General features: G+C 56.5%; 7 protein-coding genes across 7 annotated transcripts; 3 read left to right on the forward strand and 4 right to left on the reverse strand.

The window, feature by feature from the left end:
- Window positions 1–128: 128 nt before the first annotated feature.
- Window positions 129–835, reverse strand: CCMA1212_004209 (Alpha-galactosidase 1; the record flags this gene model as incomplete). The annotated part of the gene is made up of 2 exons (XM_073701525.1): window positions 129–662; window positions 740–835. The coding sequence occupies 2 exons, from the start codon at window positions 833–835 to the stop codon at window positions 129–131; spliced, it is 630 nt and encodes a 209-aa protein (XP_073559917.1).
- Window positions 836–1,821: 986 nt separating this feature from the next.
- Window positions 1,822–3,426, reverse strand: CCMA1212_004210 (Maltose permease MAL31; the record flags this gene model as incomplete). Its single annotated transcript, XM_073701526.1, has 1 exon — window positions 1,822–3,426. The coding sequence occupies one exon, from the start codon at window positions 3,424–3,426 to the stop codon at window positions 1,822–1,824; it is 1,605 nt and encodes a 534-aa protein (XP_073559523.1).
- A 1,267-nt stretch (window positions 3,427–4,693) lies between these two features.
- On the forward strand, window positions 4,694–8,055 carry CCMA1212_004211 (Alpha-galactosidase 3; the record flags this gene model as incomplete). Its single annotated transcript, XM_073701527.1, has 4 exons — window positions 4,694–4,809; window positions 4,904–5,257; window positions 6,496–7,136; window positions 7,200–8,055. Exons 1-4 carry the CDS (start codon window positions 4,714–4,716, stop codon window positions 8,053–8,055), a joined length of 1,947 nt encoding a protein of 648 aa, XP_073559522.1. The 5' UTR covers window positions 4,694–4,713.
- A 984-nt stretch (window positions 8,056–9,039) lies between these two features.
- Window positions 9,040–11,848, forward strand: CCMA1212_004212 (Protein SEY1; the record flags this gene model as incomplete). Its single annotated transcript, XM_073701528.1, has 4 exons — window positions 9,040–9,131; window positions 9,223–9,666; window positions 9,717–11,506; window positions 11,562–11,848. The coding sequence occupies 4 exons, from the start codon at window positions 9,040–9,042 to the stop codon at window positions 11,846–11,848; spliced, it is 2,613 nt and encodes an 870-aa protein (XP_073559962.1).
- Window positions 11,849–12,184: 336 nt separating this feature from the next.
- CCMA1212_004213 (uncharacterized protein) lies at window positions 12,185–13,243 on the reverse strand (the record flags this gene model as incomplete). The annotated part of the gene is made up of 1 exon (XM_073701529.1): window positions 12,185–13,243. One exon carries the CDS (start codon window positions 13,241–13,243, stop codon window positions 12,185–12,187), a length of 1,059 nt encoding a protein of 352 aa, XP_073559524.1.
- Window positions 13,244–14,023: 780 nt separating this feature from the next.
- CCMA1212_004214 (Centromere protein 3) lies at window positions 14,024–16,394 on the forward strand (the record flags this gene model as incomplete). Its single annotated transcript, XM_073701530.1, has 5 exons — window positions 14,024–14,100; window positions 14,176–14,315; window positions 14,431–14,479; window positions 14,538–16,192; window positions 16,279–16,394. The coding sequence occupies 5 exons, from the start codon at window positions 14,024–14,026 to the stop codon at window positions 16,392–16,394; spliced, it is 2,037 nt and encodes a 678-aa protein (XP_073559989.1).
- Window positions 16,395–17,071: 677 nt separating this feature from the next.
- Window positions 17,072–19,807, reverse strand: CCMA1212_004215 (Mitochondrial escape protein 2; the record flags this gene model as incomplete). The annotated part of the gene is made up of 3 exons (XM_073701531.1): window positions 17,072–19,164; window positions 19,217–19,471; window positions 19,537–19,807. The coding sequence occupies 3 exons, from the start codon at window positions 19,805–19,807 to the stop codon at window positions 17,072–17,074; spliced, it is 2,619 nt and encodes an 872-aa protein (XP_073559519.1).
- Between the last annotated feature and the right edge of the window lie 458 nt (window positions 19,808–20,265).

Consider the following 20,265-nt stretch of genomic DNA (forward strand, 5'->3'; position numbering starts at 1 on the left):
GGGGGGGGATGGGGGAGAGATAATCACCGTGTGGACGTAATCCTCCCCCCAGCTGCACAGGCTATACAAAATGGCCCGCCCCGTCTTCTTGAGCGCCTTGGCCATGGCGTTGAAGCGGTCGAACGAAATCAGGGGCGTGCCGAAGCGGCCCATGTGGTAGCAGTTGTCGTACTTGAGGTAGTCGACGCCCCAGGAGGCGAAGCTCGCCGCGTCCGCCTCTTCGTGGTCGAGGGAGCCGGCTGCGTTCGAACGAAAGTGTCAGTGCTATTCTCCCCCTCTACTTTATGACGACAAGGACGATTGGGAGGAAGAACGAGGATAACAATGATGATCGAAGAAGTGATTGTGACGCAACAGAGACCAAGACAAAGGCAAGACAAGGCAAGCTCACCGTATCGAGCACAAGTCATCTCCCCCGCACTCGAATACATGCCAAACAGAAACCCCTTTTCATGCAACGCATCCGCCAGCGCGCCCATTCCACCGGGGAACTTGCTCTCGTCGGCCACGAGCTTGCCGTCTGCGTCTCGGCCGGACGACCAGCAGTCGTCGAGGACGACGTACTTGTAGCCGAGGTCCTGGAGGCCGTATTCCGTCAGGAGCTGGGCGGTGTCGGTGAGGAGGGTGGATGAGACGGAGCAGGCAAGGGTGTTCCAGTTGTTCTTGCTATGTTGTCAGTTGATGTTTGACAAGAGGTGGTTGCTGGGGTTATGTTGGGCATGACGAGGGAGAAGCGTACCCATCCCATTTGAGGTGTTCGTGCCAATCCGTTGTTTACGGCTCGGACGGTGCTCGCGGAGAGGGCTACGAGGAGCCCTTCTCTCGGGAATCTCATCTTGATCACTCAGGCGAAGGACAGTGCTCGAAAACTGAGAGAGAGAGGAGGGACAAGAGCAGACGAGAAGAGAGGAATAACGTTCCAAATTGATCTTCAATGCTTCTTCTCTCCTCTGCCCTTGGATACGAAATGCCGCTCGGGGGAGTCAAAGCAGCTGCCGACTAGGTATAAAAGCCAGATGAAACGTACAAGAACAAACAGGATCAAGGGTCTGGGATATTACAAAAGCATACTCCTCTCCGATCCCTTCCTTACTCGTCAACATCCCACAGCTTGCTTCCCTGCTTCGTAGGATCGTCCTCCTCGATGGGACTTATTCCCACGGATTGATGGTACAGATTCCACATTGCCAAAGAGATTGGCCCAGACAAAGCGGTCGTTGCGTCCCTCTAGATACGAACGGTCAATTAGTCGGGGCCATATCTGATTCGTGACATGGCTATTTGTGAGAATCGACCGCAATTAACCATCTTTTGACCCCATGTTGGGGTCACTTGATGCAAAAGTAGATTGGTGAGGCTTCCGTGGGAGTTTATTCGGGAGAGACAGGGGGGGTCAGTCAGTCCTGTGTTGCTCCACAGATCTGGGGTTTGCTGAAAATGGCAATCCGGAGTAATAATCAAGTTGGGACGAGTTCTAATTGATGGCTTATTAGACGCAAAACATGATTTGTGCGTGCCACTTCATGTATGATGTATGGTGCTGCTTCAAAATTGGGAGGAACAAGACTATTATCTAGACATGATTGCTTATTTTGACTGGATGACTTGGGTGTTGCCTCGGTGTGCCGTATCAAGGAACGCCTGTAAGCGGCGAGTCTTTCGATGTCCCGCCCAAATACTTGGCCGCCCCAGGGGAAGAGATATCTATTTGCAAAGCCTCGTCCTTCATTGCTATAGCCAAAGACTTCAGGTTCGTAGGCATGATGGAATCAATTCATCATTACGCTCTACGCCTCGCCCCAGCACACCCACCCAGACCCCCTAAGGCAAAGCGTCGCTCTGAAAGGCATCAATCTTATACCTCGCAAACTTCCTCGCCGGCACCCCCCTCGCAAACAAAACATCCAACTCCTCGTACGTCCGGTCCTTGGACTCCGGCAGCCGGAAATACGCCCACACAAACGTCACAAACGCCGTCCCTCCCCACACAAAGCCCGTGTACCCCTTCAGATTCCACTGCGTCGGGTTCATGAAATACGGCTGCAAGACGCCCGCCACGATGCCCGTCACCGCGTACGCATTACGCGCCAGGCACACCGTCTTCTGCCGGAGACGCGTCGAGCCCAGCTCTGCCGGCAGGGCCCAGCCGAGCTGGCCCGCGGACAGCTGGAAGACAAAGGTCCAGACCAGCGTCAGGACGGCCTGCGCCATGCCGACGCCGTGCTCGTTTGTCCGCGCGTTGAGGCCGCCGATGAGAATGAGGATGGCCGACATGACGCCCATGCCGGTGACATACGTCGTGCGGCGTCCAAAGTACGGCATGACGAAGATCCACGACACGATGGTGCCGAACAGCGCCATTCCGTTGCCACCAACACCGAGGTGATACGTCTGGGTTGTCGTGAGTCCAACCTGCTGGAAGAAGTAGGTCGAGTTGTAGGCAAAGTTGATGCCGGAGAGGACCTGCCCGGCAAAGACCATGCAGGCAATCTCCGTGCGGCGAAGCTCGAAGCCCTTGAAGCAGTCCCAGTACGAGGTGCCGACGGAAAGCTGCTCTTCCAGGTTGTTGGTATAGATGATCAGGTTGAGGCTCTCCTGGAGCTCTTCCTCTGACGGATTGGAGCGGAGCTTCCTCAACGACTCTTTGGCCTCCTCGTAGCGCCCCTGACGAACGAGGTGCCAGGGCGTGTCTGGCGCAAACCAGATGATGGGAAAGAGAATCACGGGCCACGCCCATTGGACGGCAAACGGAATCCGATAGGACCACTCCGTCGTGTTGTTCACAAGGCCGGCGAAGATGCCGGCCGAGATTAACTGGCCGATGATGAAGCACATGTTGGTCCAGCTCGTCAAATACACGCGCAGAGTCATCGGAAGGACTTCTGAAGCATATGCCGGCGCCGTTGTAGCGAAGATACCCCACGGAAGGCCACACAGCAACTCGCCGACGAGCAAGACTTTCGTATTCGGCGCAAAGAAGACGATGAAAACAAAGGCGCTCATGGTGACGAGGGATCCCAGAATCACGCGGACATGCCCAAACCTGAGCACGAGATATCCATTGAGGAGAGTGCCGAAGAAGGAGCCGACGTTGGACGCATTGCCCAGCCCGGCCTGCCAGGGGGCCGACAACTGATAATTGTTCGTCGCCTCGTTGAAGTGGCCGTATTTCTTTGCAAACTCGGGGTAAGCGTAGAAATTGCTAAGCAGGTTCGTGTCGTAGCCTTCCATGATGACGCAGGCAGATACAATCAGGCACCAGAAGATTGCCTTGGGGTAGAGACGCAACGCCTGGAGCGGAGGCAGGTTGTGCTCGGCCTCGGCGCCCTGCTTGGCCTTGTCTGCAATCTCGTTGATGGCGAGCTTCTCATTGGGCTCGATCGGGAGGTCTTCCGCGTGGGCCACGGCGAGATTGGACTTTTCCATGCTGAAAATGAAGAGCAGCCTGTGCTCAAGATGAGAGAAAGACGAGGAGGGCTGATCAGAGAAAGTGTCGGTAAGAGAGAAGCCCAAGACAGGACCCGTTGGCTGTCTCGGTCGTGGCAAGCTCCTGTCTCACTCTTGCTTGCCCTCGGCCACTTTCTTCTCAAAGACGACATCCCAACAAGCCCATTTTATACTCCTTTCCGCTCTTCTTCCCCTCTCTCGTTCAGCCCGGTTCTTGACTAGACGCCTCCAAAGAGTCCCTCGTGGTGAATGCTTCTTGGTCTCGTCGAGCACTCTTACAGGGGTGGCCTCGGCTCATCTTCTTCACCCCGCAATTGACTATTCCAGACCTGGGTAGACCGGCCTTGCGAGCCTCCCCGGATTTTGTCTTGTTGGCGGCAGTACTGACGCTGCTGTGTTTTGATAAAAGGCAAAAGGTGGCGTGTCCGAGGATTTCCCCTTTTGGATGCCATGAGAGCGGCAATAGGCCGAGGGCGGGCGAGAGGACAGATTAAGTTGATCGTGTATATCTCGTAGATGCGTTTAGACGAATACACGTAGAGACATCTATGATGTACGAATCAGTATCAGAAGATGAACATCGAACAGAGAGACACAGTAGTAGAGCCGCCTTGCTTACCGTTAGAAATGCGACAGTCCACAGTCCCGTCCCCTTCATCCACTGCTGGCCGGGTCAAAGACACACAGTGGGCAAAATACTTTGACCATCCGTGTAAGCGACAGGGGGCCTCGGTAGAAGCCTGAGATGACCCTGACGAGGAGACTCCTTTCGTCCCACCCCAAACGGCTGGACGCCGCCCCTCGAGTAATCATGCGACGCCTATTTTCTGTGGGCGTCGTGAATCAAAGCTTGGCTCCTGTTGGCCTGCTTCGGGTGCCCTGCCGAGCTCGAATAGCAGTGAATGACCGTCAAGTCTGGACAGATAGAGGTGCCGCGATTCTCCATCCTCTCTCGCAGCTGCAGATGGGCGACATAGTCGTCGTACATGTACAACAGAGGTGCCGCGATTCTCCATCCTCTCTCGCAGCTGCAGATGGGCGACATAGTCGTCGTACATGTACAACAATATCTCCGGTTCCAGCAATTGTTCGGGCCAACTCACGGAGATGTAGGCATTGACAATCCATATCCCGGGAGTGACCCCTTTGGGAACCGCGCTCGACAACTCAGCCGCAGTAGCCTATGCTTGATTTGACTCCCTTCTCCCGCCTTTCATCTTGCTCGCCTTCGAATATGCGCCCAAAGAACATCCACCCATCGGCGCAATGGATTCCAGAGTCGCGGCCGCAACCGTCCAGGCCACCGTGCTCAACGCCCTCTCCGGCGTGTTCGCGCAGGGCATTCTGGCATATCGCAGGGGGGTCAGTCACCCACCCCGTGACGCCGTGTTTCTTCGCTTTTAGTCGATGTCGATGTGCTAACTCGAAGCTCACTTGGTCTGTCTTGCGCATGCAGACGCTGGATGGAATCGATCTCTCTTCCATCCTGCGGTTCATCGTGTACACGGTGCTCACGACGCCGCCCAACTATAGGTGGCAGGAGTTTCTGGAGCGCATGTTCCCGACCGCGACAGAGCCGAAGGACGAGTCTCTCGAGGACAAGTCACTCGAGGACAAGTCACTCGAGGACAAGTCGGGCGAGTCATCTCCCAGTGCCGCGACTAGAGGCAGACTAAATCTTGCCAACACGGCGGCCAAGTTCATCTTGGATCAGACCCTTGGGGCGCCCATCAATACACTCCTGTTCATTTGCCTGATGGGCCAGATGAGCTCTCGGAGCTACAACCACATCCTCAGCAGTATCATCAGCGTGAGTGACTGAATCCAACTCTTGTCGGCTTGTGTATATGATTTGGAGGATGCTGATCAAAGGTTGCAGGACTTTTGGCCAATGCTGTGTGCCGGCTATCGAGTGTGGCCCATGGTCTGCCTGTTGAACTTGGTTGTCGTTCCGTTTGACTACCGGCAGCTTGTTGGAAGCATTGCCGGGCTGGGATGGGGAGTATTCCTCAGTCTGAACCAGATCGGTTGAACTAGATGCAGTTGAAGGGCGCGGAGTGGAAGACAACTCTGGAGCTATGTTAGAAGAAAAGAGAGAAAGATCGATGATATCGGGCTAGCCGTGACAATGAAGAAGATGCTTAGATGGCAGCTTGGGCTTCCCTCGAGAAGGGCAGCTTCAAGACGTCGCAATGAAGAATCGACGATTCCCATTCCGTCACAGTTGAGACAAGAGAGAACAGTTGCCCGAATCCCAACATCACTTGGTTTCGCAACCGAAGACGGCAAGCTGTAAACTCGTGCCTTGACGGAAAGCGAGCCGTCACCGGGTTGCCACAACCACTTTAACCGGTGAAGCCGTCGTCTAAGACCTTTTCCGTCTCCCATCTCTTTTCCGTCGTAGAGCCCTCCACCTTTTCCGTCTCCCCATTCTTCACCTCAGTAGACAAGTCTCAAGGTCTCATCTGTCCAGACTTGGCGTTTCCGTCGGCTAGGCTTCCCGCCTCTACTTCAAAGAATCTCAGCTCAGCTGTTTTCGATAGCTCTATTAGAGCTCCGTCGTATCCAAGTGACATACCCCAGACGGGCTGGTGTATCCCCCGCAATCGCAACACAGGGGTAGTCCAGCTCCGCATTGTACCCCAGGAAATCCCCAGTATTGTTGCATTAGATCGGGTGTAACCCAGGCACTCCAAGGGCCGCAGTAGCTTTGTCGAGCTGACAAGAGCCAAGCACACAACAAACAGCGGCATTGTACGGAGCTTTGATCTTTCGTCACCCTCAAACGCCTTGGCAGAGACTGGGCCCGAGCAATCCTCCGCTGAGAGCTTGCCGAGAGCATACCGCCGGGCTGCCTGCTTTTCCAACCAAGAGGCATCCGGGAGAACCCTTGACAAGAGAGGAGTAGTCATGACAAGTGCAGACTATGTAGGCAGAATTGATATAAAACGGCCCTGTTGAAGTTTTGAACGAGTCTCATCAACCCAGCTGCAGCTCTCGCACCTAGGATTGCAAACAAGTTCGATCCTCCCAGTGTTCTGCTTGAAGGGTGTAGGGGCCTGTGCTGAATCTTCCCTTCTCTTACACTCCCTCGAGATCATCATCAAGTCCAACATGACAAGTCGCCTGATTTCGGCGCTGGTGCTCGGTTTGGGTGCGACAGGTGTCGTTGCAGCTCCCAACGCCAAGCGGACATCCAGCCACGCTCCCCAGCTCAAGATCATATCGTACAAGGAGACGCCCAATGGCTTCCGCAGCGCTGCTCGTGGGTGGAACTCGTTCGGCATCCAGGCAAACCCCCTGACCACCCCCGGCTGGAAATTCGATCAGGAGCATGTCATTGAGCAGTGTGACCGTCTGACTGGCCTTCCCGGATATGATACCTGCAGCTTGGACTCCGGGTGGTCAGTTGGAGGGAATGGCGACGACTACGGCCGCATCATGTACGACGAGGACAACTTCAACATCCCCATGCTGGCAGACCATCTGCACAGCAAGGGCCTCAAGCTGGGCGTCTACATCGTGCCCGGCGCGTTCCTGCAGGATGTCAACAAGACCATCATCAACACCGACGTCAGGATTGGCGACGTGTGCCATGGCGACGAGGGCCTTGTGCGGTGCATCTTTGACTACACGCAGCCGGCCGTGCAGCTCTGGCACAACTCCTGTGCTGACCTTTTTGCCAAGTGGTGAGTCCAGCGCAGCCCCCCCTTATCCGTCTTACACAGAGCTTGTTCTCACAACGCCTCCAGGAAGGTCGATTTCGTCAAGCTTGACTTCGTGACGCCAGGCTCGCCTGACAATGGCCAGCATCTGCCTGCTGATGGCAGTGGCTCCGTCATTGCGTGGCACAAGGCCATCCAGCAGACAGGGCGTAAGATGCGCCTGGACATTTCCTGGAAGCTCGACCGGACGGAGAAGTACTTTAAGATCTGGAACGAGAATGCCGACTCCATGAGGACCGACCAGGATCTCAACAACAGCCAGCAGCCAACCTTTGTGTCGTGGGGGGTGGTGCAGCGCGCCTTTGACAACTACCGGCAGTGGATCATTGCCGGTCTGCAGTATTTCGACCACCTGAACATCTATCCCGACATGGACAACCTCCTTGTCGGCAACAACGCCACCGTCTCTGGCATCACAGACGCACAGCGACAGACGGTCATGACACACTACATCGGAGCGGGCGCCAACCTGATTCTCGGCTCCGATCTCACCCACCTGGACAAGTTTGGCCTCAACCTGCTCACCAACAAGGCGGCTCGCGACGTTGCCGACTTTACCGCGCAGTACCCCATGCAGCCGCGCAACCCCGGCACGGGAGGACAGGATGCCAAGCAGCTGCAGGCTTGGATCGCGGGACCCGCGCCAAATGGAGAGGCTGTCGTCGTCCTCGCCAACTACGGACCGGATCTCGGCCAGGGAGGGTTCGGCGGGAGCAGCTCTGCTGAACAGTGGGTTTCGGCTTCCTGGGAGGACCTGGGCATCAAGGGAACCTATCTCGTCCACGATGTCTGGAACAACAAGGACCTGGGCAAGCAGAAGAGCGGCGTCAAGGCCAGGCTGGGGCCTGGTGAAAGCGTCCTGTTGACCCTGACTCGGGTGTAGTGACCATTGGAAGGAGGAGGAGCCTGAACAACCAGACATTGGCACATGAGATAGCCAGACACGATCGGTGGAATAACAGACATTGCATGTAAGACCTGTGAAACGTCATCTGCATAAGTAAGCCGTGCTGTCATATATCTGCATCACTCTCATAAACCGCCTCCGCAGCCAACAACCAGGTGCTGCAAAGTAGCCCAACATGCGTGGCACTGTGGAGGATTTCATCTGCAGCTTGTCAATGTCTCATCAGCCCTGATTGCAGGCAAAGATATGCACATCGCCTATTCAGCCAGTATCAGGAGGATATCCCAGGGCCAATATCCTCTTTCGGGCCTCAACACTTGCATGAGGGACCCCTGTCGGTGCTTGGAGAGCCACTTGGGCCAGCCCACGAGGATCATGACACGCATCGCACACGGAATCCGGTGGTGAGAGAGAAGAGACGCAACGCAGCACATGGCTCGACATGGCACGACGACGAGAAGCGCCGGACATTCATGCATATCTTGGGCATTGTTCGTCTGTTCTGTTACTGTAGCAAAGACGATGGAGCTGACGGACGAATCAGTGAGTGAGGTCATTGGACGGAGCTCGGACAAAGTCATGTTGCACTTGTCGCTGCACGCTTAGTAAGAAGCCTCGCAGCCAATTTGTGGTCACCAGCCACAGCTCCAGCCCAACGGCGCGCCACCCTAGCGGGACCACGTGTGGCTTGTCACGGTACCCCCCCCAACCCCGTTGCCCCCCATGCCACTTTCGGCTTGATCAGAAGAGTGGTAGGTGGTCACAACTAGGTAATGACATTTGACCTGTGCTTCACGTCCTGCTCCTATTTAGCTTGTTTATGCTCCCTCCCAACTGCTCTCATCCGGTCAATTAACTCACCAGCTCTGGAGAACGCATCTCGCCTCCCATATCTGCCCAGCGAGAGCTGTCTGATGCCCTCTTTGGACTGCTGAAGCTCCCAAGCGTGCAGCAGCAACCATGAACGGCCACTTCTCCGCCGTCGGCGACCAGCCGGCCAACGGCAATTATGACCATGGCTGCCAGGTCATAGACGAGGAAAAGGAGTTCAAGTATGTCCCAGGAAGCTGAAGAGAACCCTCTCGCTTGCTTTGGTGGTTGGAAGCCGATTGGAAGCTAATGCGAAATACCTCGCCGTCGCAGCCGCAACCTCAACGACTACCTCCAGACGATGCATGTTACCGAAGCAGGCTTCAACTACCATCTCATCTCCGTCTTTGGCTCACAGTCTACTGGCAAGTCGACTCTGTTGAACCACCTCTTCGGCACCACCTTCTCTGTCATGTCAGAGACAGAACGCCGTCAGACGACTAAGGGCATCTGGCTGTCCAAGAACAAGCGCGAGACGAGCGCAGGCACCAAGATGGCAGACAACATCCTCGTCATGGATGTTGAGGGTACCGACGGCCGAGAGCGCGGAGAAGATCAGGACTTTGAGCGCAAGAGCGCCCTATTTGCGCTGGCCACCAGCGAGGTCCTCCTCGTCAACATTTGGGAACACCAGGTTGGCTTGTACCAAGGAGCCAACATGGGCCTGCTCAAGACCGTGTTTGAGGTCAACCTGCAGTTGTTCCAGAAAGATAAAAAGTAAACCCAGAACCTACCCCTTTAGCCTCTCAGGCCACGAGCAATCCAAGGCGCGCCCCAGTTGGACCTCACGTGCTAACAGTCGACCGCAGTTCAACCCCACGATCTCTCTTGTTCTTCGTCATCCGAGACCACATTGGAAACACGCCGCTGTCTGCGCTCCAAAACACCTTGATTCAGGATCTGCAGAAAATCTGGTCTTCCATCTCCAAACCAGAGGGTCTGGAGCAGTCCCGGATCGAAGACTACTTTGACTTTGGCTTTGCAGCCTTGCCCCACAAGATCCTGCAAGGAGACAAGTTTGAGAGTGAAGTCGCGCAGCTAGGAGCGAGATTCACCACAGGACACCGAGTGGCAAAGGGAGGTGACGACGGTGTTGCGGAGACTGAGGGTGGTATCCTCCTGCCCGAGTACCACAGGCGAATCCCCGCAGACGGTCTGTCCGTGTACGCAGAGGGTGTCTGGGACCAAATTGTGAACAACAAGGACCTGGATCTGCCGACGCAGCAAGAGCTTCTTGCTCAGTTCCGATGCGACGAGATTTCTCGAGAAGTTCTGGTTGCGTTTGACCAGCAGCTGACGCCCCTTGAGGAGAAGCAGACCCAGGCCTCGAAGCTCGGCAAGGCCGTTGTTCTTCCCGACCTGGGCTCCATAGCCAGCGAGGCTCGCGAGAAATGCTTCAAGGCCTTTGAAGTGCAGGCTAGCCGATACCACAAGGGCGTCTACTCCCGGAAGAAGCAGGAGCTGGAGAGCAAGGTAGACGGACGACTCAAGGCCCTGTACCAAGGCCAAATTGCGGCAGCTCACAAGGCCGGAGTCGCAGCCTTTAGTGAGGCTGTCGCGAACAAGGTCAAGGCGGGGCAAAAGGCCGGCGGAGGGTATGAATTCGCCGAAATCGTCTCCAACGAGAAGAAGAAGAATGTGGACATCTTCAAGGCAGAGGTGGACAGCCTCGCGATTGAGGGCGTCGAATGGACCAATTTTGTGTCTCAGACTCAGCTGTTTGAGGCCGAACTCGATGAGGTTAGCAGCAAGCTGCGCAAGGACGAGATCCGACGACTAGCCACACGGGTGGAGCGCTGGGTCAAGTCCAGGCTGGGCGATGCTGTTGGCCTCGAGTTCAACAAGCTCGGGTCCGGCCGAGGCGGCTCGGGAGCGCCCGAAGAAGGCGAGAAGCCGGCGACGGAGAAGGACCTCTGGGACCGAATCTGGAACGTCTTCACCTCAGTGGTCAGCGAAGCCGAGGGCCGGTTCAGTGACCGAGCCAAGAGCTTCGATGCTAGCGATGCCGAAGTCGAGGTCGGCCTGTGGCGCCTGCGACGCAAGAGCTGGACCGCGCTCCGGGAGAAGATTGAGGAGGAGGTCATGGAGGGCAACATCCTCATGAAGCTTAGGGAGAACTTTGAGGACAAGTTCCGCTACGACGAGGCCGGCGTGCCGCGCATCTGGAGGCCCACGGACGACATCGAGGGCATCTACACGAGGGCGCGAGAGTCGACGCTGGCGCTGATACCGCTTCTTGCCAAGTTCAAGCTGCTGTCCAGCCAGTCGCCTCCAGACTTGGTCGGCTTCATCGGCCCGCAGCCTAGCGGAGTCGAGGCTGGTGATGAGGAAGACCTCGCTCCCATCGGCGGCGTCGACGAGGAAGAAGGCAAAAGCCTCGAGGAGGAGCTGACGATGCTGAGCGAGAACAAGCGACAGGACTTGGTTGTTCGCTTCAAGAAGACGGCCGACGGCGTCTATGTCGAGGCCAAGCGTAGCGCCATTGGCGGCATGACGCAGGTGCCGTGGTACTTTTACGTGCTGCTCCTCGTTCTCGGCTGGAACGAGATCTGGATGGGTAAGACATTCCTTGGAAGGATTCTGTGCATGGAGCTTGACTAACTGTTGTACAGTTTTGCGCAATCCGTTCATGTTCATCCTTCTCATCCTGCTGGGTGGAGGAACCTACACTGCATGGTACCTCAACCTCCTGGGCCCCATGATGCAGATGGGCAACGCGGCTGTCAGCCAGGGCGTGGACATTGCCAAGCAACAGCTGCGCGACTTCGTTGCCAACTCGGACACCGCACGACAGGCACTGGCCATGCCGGCGAGGCAAGACAGCGACATTAGCATGGACACGCTGGACAGCCGAGGGCGACGAAGGACGACGGGGCAAGCGAGCGAGCCCGACAATTAACAATTATGCGGATAAAGAGAACCAAAAAAAGGAGCCCGGAACCAATCCCTCGTATGTACAAAGGACTCAAGACACTGTCAGACATTGAGGGCAAAGCAGCGTATAGCATTGATGAGCGAACCAGGATATGAATAATGTCTACCTACACAAGATAACCAATAAAGATGGCTTATCCAAATCGGATACTATATACCAAACGCCTATGCCTAACCACCCAACCGGTGAATTTCCTCATACCGAATATGTAACGCCAGTCCATGTGCTCTCTCGTCCAACAGAAACTGAAAAGATGGCCCAAGCCAGAGAAAGACTACCCATGCCTGTCCCGTGTACGTCCTAGAATGCTTCTTGGCTCGCTGGAGTCCCAAACCACGACGCCAGCTCATTCCCCTGCTTCTCCTCGCCCCCGGAGACGAAAAAGTCCGTCAACTTGCTCGTCTCGCCGTCATCGTCAGCCGGCCACTCAATCTTGACGCCGTTGCCTTTACTCTCGAGCATATCCTTGGCAGTCCCCCAGCTAAAGCGACACTCGGGCCCCCATCCAAACAGAGGATGCATATTGTTCCTCAGCCACCCCACAGTCTTTGCATCAGACGGATATCCCGAGCCCCATTCCATAGGACCATCCTCAGCAGGCCCATCCTCGTCACCATTCGCAGCAGCAGCAGCAGCAATAGCAGCCTGCCGAGCATGGAAGAGCGTCTCAAGAGCAGCATCACGGGTGACCTTTGCGCAGACGGACGCAGCACTGACACAAGCGTACAAGCTATCCGCCTTTTTCGCAACAGTGACCTTTGCGGTTGGGAAGACGCGCTGCAGCTTGGCCTGGTAGGTGGCCGGCGGGCCGATGGTGTCGACGTAAATCTCCTTGACGTTGACGCCCTTTGCGTAGACGGCGCGGATGAGGTCCATGGTGGCGTCCATGGCCTGGGCGTTGAGGTTGTACGACACGGGCCTCATCATGTTGGCGCCGATATCCCTCGCCGAGAGCGCCGTCGTGGCCCAGCCGCAGGACGAGTGCAGGTCCGAGCCGGGCGTGCAGAGCGTCTCCATGAGCTGCGAGCGGACCGTCGCAGAGAGCACCTTTGAGTCGTCGAAGTGGTGCGTGTCGCGGAGGAGCGGGTCGGAGACGGCGGCCGGCAGGAAGAAGATGCCGTAGACCATGGGGCCGAGGACGGGGCCGCGGCCGGCTTCGTCGACGCCGAGGACGCAGGGCGTTGCGGTGGACGGGTCGGAAGGGTCGGTTGGGAGGAGGGAGGGCGGGATGGAGGAGAAGTGGGAGTATGTGGCGCCGGAGAGGAGGGCCGAGCGGTGGGATGTGACGGAGGGCGGGATGAAGGTGCCGGAGGGGGGCGTCGGGAGTGTAGCGGTCGGTTCGGGGGCGTCTTGGTCCATTGCTGCGGCGAGCGGGTGGTGAGGCGGGTTTGACGATGGAGATGTTGGGGTTTTGGTGGTGAAGAGCTGGGTTGGAGATGCAATTGGCTGTGAATAACGAGGTTCAATATGAGGAATGACAATGAGCGAGTGAAGACAATAATGAGGGTGCTCCAGCTATCGTCAATGCCTCGAAACAAGGCGATGCCGTGTCCGATGGGTTGAAGCAATTAAAGATGGAGATGCTTCTCCCGCCCCTCGACGCGTCTTTCACTGTCTGGACGCGTTCCTCTTAATCCCCTCCACGCCGTTGTAGCAAGTCACGTACCAGGTACCTCCTACAGCGCATCGCTCAGTAAAGCCCCCCGCTGGAGCGCAGCAACAAGCGCTGGAAGCCGCCCGGAAATGGGCCCCTCAGCGCCTCTTCCAGCGCATCTGAGCTCTCTGCGACGCACCAACGCTCCCCAACCTCCCCCGCCTAACAGCAAAAAAAAAAACCACCTGCGCATGCAAAGCCCCAGCACTTTGAGCTGAAGCTCCATCTCTTCGCGCAGCTTTCGATTCAACACGTCAACATCCACCAACAGGCGCGTCGTCGAAACCCTCGAACCTCGACCAGCGCAAACTCGAAGCTCAGCGTCGCTTCAGGGTCGGAGCAGCGGGAATCGGCTCTGAGGGGTTCAAGCACCGAAAGATTTATCCCTTATTTTATTTTATTGCATTTCTGATTTGATCCAACTTGGCTGGCTTCCCTCCTCTCCGCACTTGACCAAATCCCGACCCGCACGCATCCTCGCAATCATGGCTCGAGGCGGCGGGCGGCGAGGCGAAGCTTCAGCCGAGCCGGAAGCTCTCCATGAGCTCGGCGTCCGAGGCCGGTACGTTTGGGGGCGCCTTCAATGGAGACGGGGACGAGGGAAAAGAAGCCCGCAGGACTGAAGCAGTGAAACCAGGAAAACCGGCGCCTTCTTGAAGGACACGGGCGAGCGCGACGAGCACGGCATGCAGCCTCTGGACGCCATCTTCTCATCGCCACGGAGCGCAGTCGCGCGCGAGGAGGATTCGGGGAGCGAGGACATGGAGATACCGTCGAGTGAGCTTGGCCGCACGATTGCACGACTTGCGTTTTGTCGAATCGCTGGCTTCCCGAGGCAAACGATTGGCAAGCTCTCGGTTCTATGCTGCTGACACTCTTTTGCGAAACCTAGGTGCTGGACCAGGGCCGCGAACGGTGCTTAAGAATCGCCGCAGTCTTCAGTAGTTCAAACCCTTTCCCCTGAAGCCTCCAGCGTAACCGCCGGCTTACCTGACGTAGGAATCAATCCGATCGATCGTCGTCTCCCACGCGCAATCCCACAGCCGAAAAGGCAGCAGTCAGCCGAAAGCTGGACTTTGCCGGCAAGGCTGGGAGCAAGGCGACGCCCAAGACGAACGGCAAGCACAAGGCGACCGCGGTCAACGGCGTCTCTCGGCACAGGACCGAGCCGGAGTCGGAGTCGGAGGAGCTGGACGACGTCATGGGCGCGGGCGAAAACGGCGAGGAGTCCATGATCATGGTCGACTCGACGAAGTCAAATTCCAGGGGCGGACGCGCCCAAGACGACGACGACGAGCCGCCGTCAGGGCAGAAGAAGCGTGGACGGCCAAACAAGGCAGCTCCGCAAGCGAAGTCCAAGGCAGCTCAGCGTGCTCAGGCACAAGAACCCTCAGTAGAGCTAGGCGCCAGGAGAGGAACACCGGTTGGAGTTACCGTTGGAGGACGCTCAGCTTCAGATGCCACCGACCAGGACGAGTCCGAAGACGCAGACGCGAGACTGGATGCGATGCTGGAACGCAGCCTGGCGGGGAGACAACCCAAGCGAAAGCGCCTCGAAGAAGTACCAGCTTCACCCGAGCGGCCTACGAAACCAGGACAGCCGTCAAAGCATTCCCGGTATCTATCTTCCTCGGAAGCACAAGAGCAGTCGAGAGATGAGGAGGAGGAGGAGGAGCAAGAGGAAGAGGAGGAGGAAGAGGAGGAGGTAGCGCCACGGAAGAAGCAGCGCACTACTGCGCCGGCAGTCTCGAAAGCCCAGCCACCGAAACCGAAACCTTCAAACAAGGGGAAAGCCCCTGCTGCCGCTCGCGGAGATAGAGTCGCGCCCGTCTCAGCAGCAAGCAAGGCCAAGGCCAAGGCCAAGCCGAAACCCGAAGCTCAGCCCAAGACCAACAAGACCAAAGGCAAACCCGCGCGAAAGCCCAAGAACGCCCGCTCAGGGGTTGATGGCGAGGACGAAGACGTTGGCGAGACGTCGTTTGCGGCGCTGCAGCGTGGCCCTCCCATGCCAAAGTCTCGCGGCCTGGTCTCCATGCGCAAGAACATCGACGACACGATAACGCAGACAAGGTCAGGACGACACTCTTACCGGCCCGTCGCGTACTGGAGGGGTGAGCAAGTGGTTCGCGAGGACGAGGAGCAGGCCGACATCTTTGCCAAAGACCGGTTCATCATGCCGAGCATCAAGGAAGTCGTCCGCGTGCCCGTGGAGGAGGCGCCCATCCGATCTGCCGCATCACGCGGCAAAGCGCGACCCAAGCCGAAGAAGCCGGTAGCGGAGGAAGAAGAATACGAGGAATGGGAGCTCAACCCGGGCACCGTCGAGGGCGAGATTGTGATATGGGAGACGGAGCACGAGGAGCACCCGCCGGCCGACGACGAGCCCGTCCAGGTGACGGACGAGCGCATCGCCATCTCGGCCAAGGCGGTGCAGACGTCGGAGATCCGCGACGCGACGTTCCGGTTCGCCAAGACGCTGACGATGCCGTTCATGGGCGCCGGCGTGGTCGACCTGCCGCCGGGCGGCGAGAAGCGGCCCAAGAACTCGCGCAAGATGCACATGGTGTTTTTCGTGCACACGGGCAAGGTCATGGTGACGATTAACGAGGCGCAGTTTCGCATCTCGGCGGGCGGCATGTGGTTTGTGCCGAGGGGTGAGTTGTCCTTCTACCCCATTGTGAATGGTGACAAGATGAGGTCAAGGGAGATAGATGGTCTAACATGAAAATTTGACGCATAGGCAACTACTACAGCATCACAAACGACTACGACAATCCCAGCCGGGTATTCTTCTGTCAAGCGTGCGAGATTTCGCCCGCGCAGTATGAAGCCTCGCAGATGAGCGTAGGAGCATGATGAACGAAAGAAACAAAGGGGGGTCGGAGGAAGGGGGGGCTTGATTCAACCAGGACTGTTTGAGTATTTCTAGCTAGGGGGGGCCTTTTGTTACGTGTTACGTTGATACCACATGAAAATGGGGATGATTCGTCGTTCTTGTTTCAGCGCTGTATCTTTTTCTTGTTTTTCTTCCTTCTTTTTTTTTTTTTTTTTTTTTTTTTTTTTCCCCTCTTTACAAAAAGCTATCGAAATGTTTGATGCCGATTTACATGGGAGTTGCACCAACACGAGCAACTTCTCACGCCCTTTGGAGGAAACTCACTGCTTGTCTCGTCTGTTTTCGTGTTCATCTTCGAAGAAAGGCGCAAGGCGATTTCGTTGAATTCCTCCCTTCATATATTGCCTCTGTGGTCTGCATGAGTTACGGTCGGGTTGTGGCATGTGTTCCGTCTTATCAAGTTGCAGCTTGTTGCAAAACTCAATGAATATCAAGCTCAAGTCGACAAAGGCACGAATGGGGAGACCAAGGCCAACCAAGACGTTCCAAGAGTGACAGATCGATCCAAATCAATCGAAGAATAAACAATATCTGTGCTGAGAATACACGTGAATACAACAACTAACCCTCTAAACCCCTATCATACAAACCCCCCCCCCTATCACACATCCCGCTCAATCCAAAGTCAACACGCCCCTCAAAACTCCTCATTCAAAACCTTCTTCAACCCACCCATCTCCCTCTCCAACTGCGCAATCGTCCTCTGTCCCGCATCCAGCTTCCCAAGCAGGTACATGACCCTGCCCGCCGACTCCCCCGTGTGCCGCGGCAGCCCGCCCAGCAGCTGCAGCTCCTTCTCCACGGCATCAATGTTCTTGGCCTCCAACTTGGCCATCTCGTTGAGCACCGCCAGGTCCATCTTTGCGCGCAGCACGCGGTCCTTGACGAGCACCCCAAACGCTGCCTGGTGCAGCGGCTTGCCGGCCGTGATCGTCTGCGGCCGTCCCTGGTGCGTTCCGACGGTGATGAGCTCCGCGCCGGCGAGGCTCTCGATGGCGGCCTCCCCGTTTGTCGCGTTGGAAGAGAGCGACGAGGCAAAAGTGGGCGACAGGAGGACCTGGTGGTACCGCAGAGTTGGGCTTTGGGAAAGGGCCTTGATCAGGTGCCAGGCCTGCTCGGTCGACCACTTCCTGTCCGCGTCGGCTGTCCGTCCAAGCAGATACATCTTGACAATGTCAGTCGCGTCCTCGGTGACAATCTCTTCAACGGCCTCGCGAGGCGTCTGGCCCGCCCGGAGTCGCCGGGCCAGAAACTCGAGGTCTGTCAGACGGCCTCCGAGGACCTTGATGCCCTCATCCAGTCCTGCCAAGTTTGGTCGTGGTCTCGGCTTCCTGTTTTCATCGCTTTGCTCTGCTTCCTCCTGCGCCTCGCGCTTCCAATCCTCTTCCAAGCGGGTAATGACAAAATTCTTCGCCACGTCGGCATCCAGATCGCCCAGAGATAGAGTGCGAAAGACCCTGTCTGGCATGGCCTTGGTGAGAGACTTTGAGTAGGCAGAGTCACTGGTAAGGAAGACGACATGAGCCACATTATTCTGGACAATCGAAGCCGCCCAATCGGCAATCATGTCGTAAACGAGGCTCGAATCCTCGCTCTTGTGAAGGAAGTTGTCGACGACGATGACCGGCCGGCGCTCGGGGTGCGCCTCCAAGTACGCATCCTCCGAAAGGTTAGCATCCTTGTCCGCCTTGCTCCGTTCGGAGAGAGCGACGGTTTTCAGAGCCGTGGCAGTAGTGTGCAGAATCTTGTTCAGCTGTGACTCGAGAGTTTCAGAGAATCCAGACTTGACGCCCGTCGTGCCCTGGATCGCCAAATCAACCATGCTGCTGATGCTGTTGGCCCACGAAAACACCGGTCGGTATCCAACCGCCGTCGCCAATCTCCTGATGGTAAGGGCTTCGCCATTGGCTTCCGTGATCGGCTTGCAGTCGATGAGAAGGACGTTTTTGCGCCCGCTCAGGGCTTGACTCATCACCATCTCTGCCTTTCCAGAACCTCGCGGGCCGGTGACGACAATGAATGTGTCCGAGCTGCCGTCAAGCCAGCTCTGCAGCTGCTCGATTAGATCTTTGCGATGTTTCCAAATCGTTCCGAGACCTTCGATATGCTCTTGCTTCTTGTGAAAAGAGAAGCTCCCCGTCTGCGACTTGAACCACTTGTATATCCTCCAGTCGGTGTAGCGCAGGGAATGCTGCACATGGACCTTGATGAAGAACAACCGAATAGGGTCAAAGATCATGACGGAGACGCCCGCAAGGAGCGCAGCCACAATCGGAATAACGATTCGAGGATGCGACGTGATCCAGTTCCAGATACTGTGGCCTTTTTCTCGCTTCACGTAGGATAGCCGCAGCTTGGTTCCATTCTTGCCGCCGCCCTGAGCCTCGCCAAGGACGAAGCCGTGCAGACAGTTCCGCGCCACGATAGCATCGCGAAGTACAGGGAAGCTAATCTGGGCATACCTCGGCGTCACCTTTGAATCAGCCGGCTGGGGGATGATGTCCGCAATCTTTCCGTATCGGCGGAAGAGGCTGTAGAGAACTTCCTCGGGGAGCTCCTGTGCAGCAGCGCCTGGCTCAGGGGGCACGAATTCCACCATGAGCAGATTCGACGGATACCGATGCAGATCCTCAAGCCAAGGAATTCCGCGAACAAGACGGGCTCTAATCCTTCCAAAGGGGTTGAACCACGGCTTGATCGGCTCTTCCCTCAACTTCTTCAAAAGCTTGGCTATCCAACGGTCAGCGTCAACCCCTTCAGTGTTCGACAGCATTTCGCTCACCTTCAATCTCGGATGCACTCAAATTCGGATCATACTCAAACTTGACAAACGCCCCTCCGTCCTTGAGCCGCGGCATAATCTCCGTCACCTTGATGGGCAAGTTGCCCGGTATGGCTCTCTTGACCAACTGGATCGGGTCCATGATGCCCAGAGACGAGCTGTTGAAGCGTTGGAGAAGATCCGTCAGCTGCTGATCCGTCTCCGTCCGTCGGCTCAGCAGGCTCAGCACGGGCGTCAACTTGAGAGGAAACAAGTCTACAGAGCAAACATCCACAATTAGCCCAAAGAAAACACATAGTCGGGACACAAAGTTGTCTCACTGTCGAAGAAGAGAATTGACTCATTCGACTTGACATCGAACCTCCCGCTCTCCTGCTCCTCAGCCGGCGACAACTCCTTCTGCTTCCCCTCAAAATCGCCATCACTCAGGGGGATAGCCGACGTCGTCTCCCATATCCTCGGTCCAGCTCGATACCTCATCAGCCCATAATCGCTCCGTCTCGTCGCTCTGCCAGCTCCAGGCCATGACCGCAGCGCTCGAGAGCCGCTGGACCGCGCCGCCAGCAACGCAAGGCTTCGCGATGGAATCATGACAGTTCTTCAACATACGTCTCGCACATATCGCTTCGATGGAGAAGAACTTTGCGGAGAGGAAAGAAAGTCTCGCCTGGTTATCGAGCTCTCATTGCATGACGAGCTAGTTGAATGGCTCGACGGCCAATGAGGTCATAGGAAGCAGATCAATCACCAACTTTCTTCAGCAGACTTCCAAAACGGGAAAGGCCGAGTAATTTTCGGAGAGGGTGTTTTCCCGGCCGAGTCGCAACTTAAGACTTATCCGTCAACCTTGATAAGCCGAAAAAGATGAGGCCATAGAATTGAGCGTCAAAATCGAAAGAAAGCAGGCCCTTGGATTCAATTACTACTCCAACACCTACAGCATCAACTACGTCCGCTCAAGCAGGTCAAATCATATATCTGTTTCCACAGAAAAAAAGGCAGCAACACGGCCTTACGCGGACTTTCCCGACCCTCCAACTGAGCTCATT

The sequence above is a fragment of the Trichoderma ghanense genome (assembly GCF_004382785.1).
Source record: "Trichoderma ghanense strain CCMA-1212 chromosome Unknown scaffold_4, whole genome shotgun sequence".
Lineage (NCBI taxonomy): Eukaryota > Fungi > Ascomycota > Sordariomycetes > Hypocreales > Hypocreaceae > Trichoderma > Trichoderma ghanense.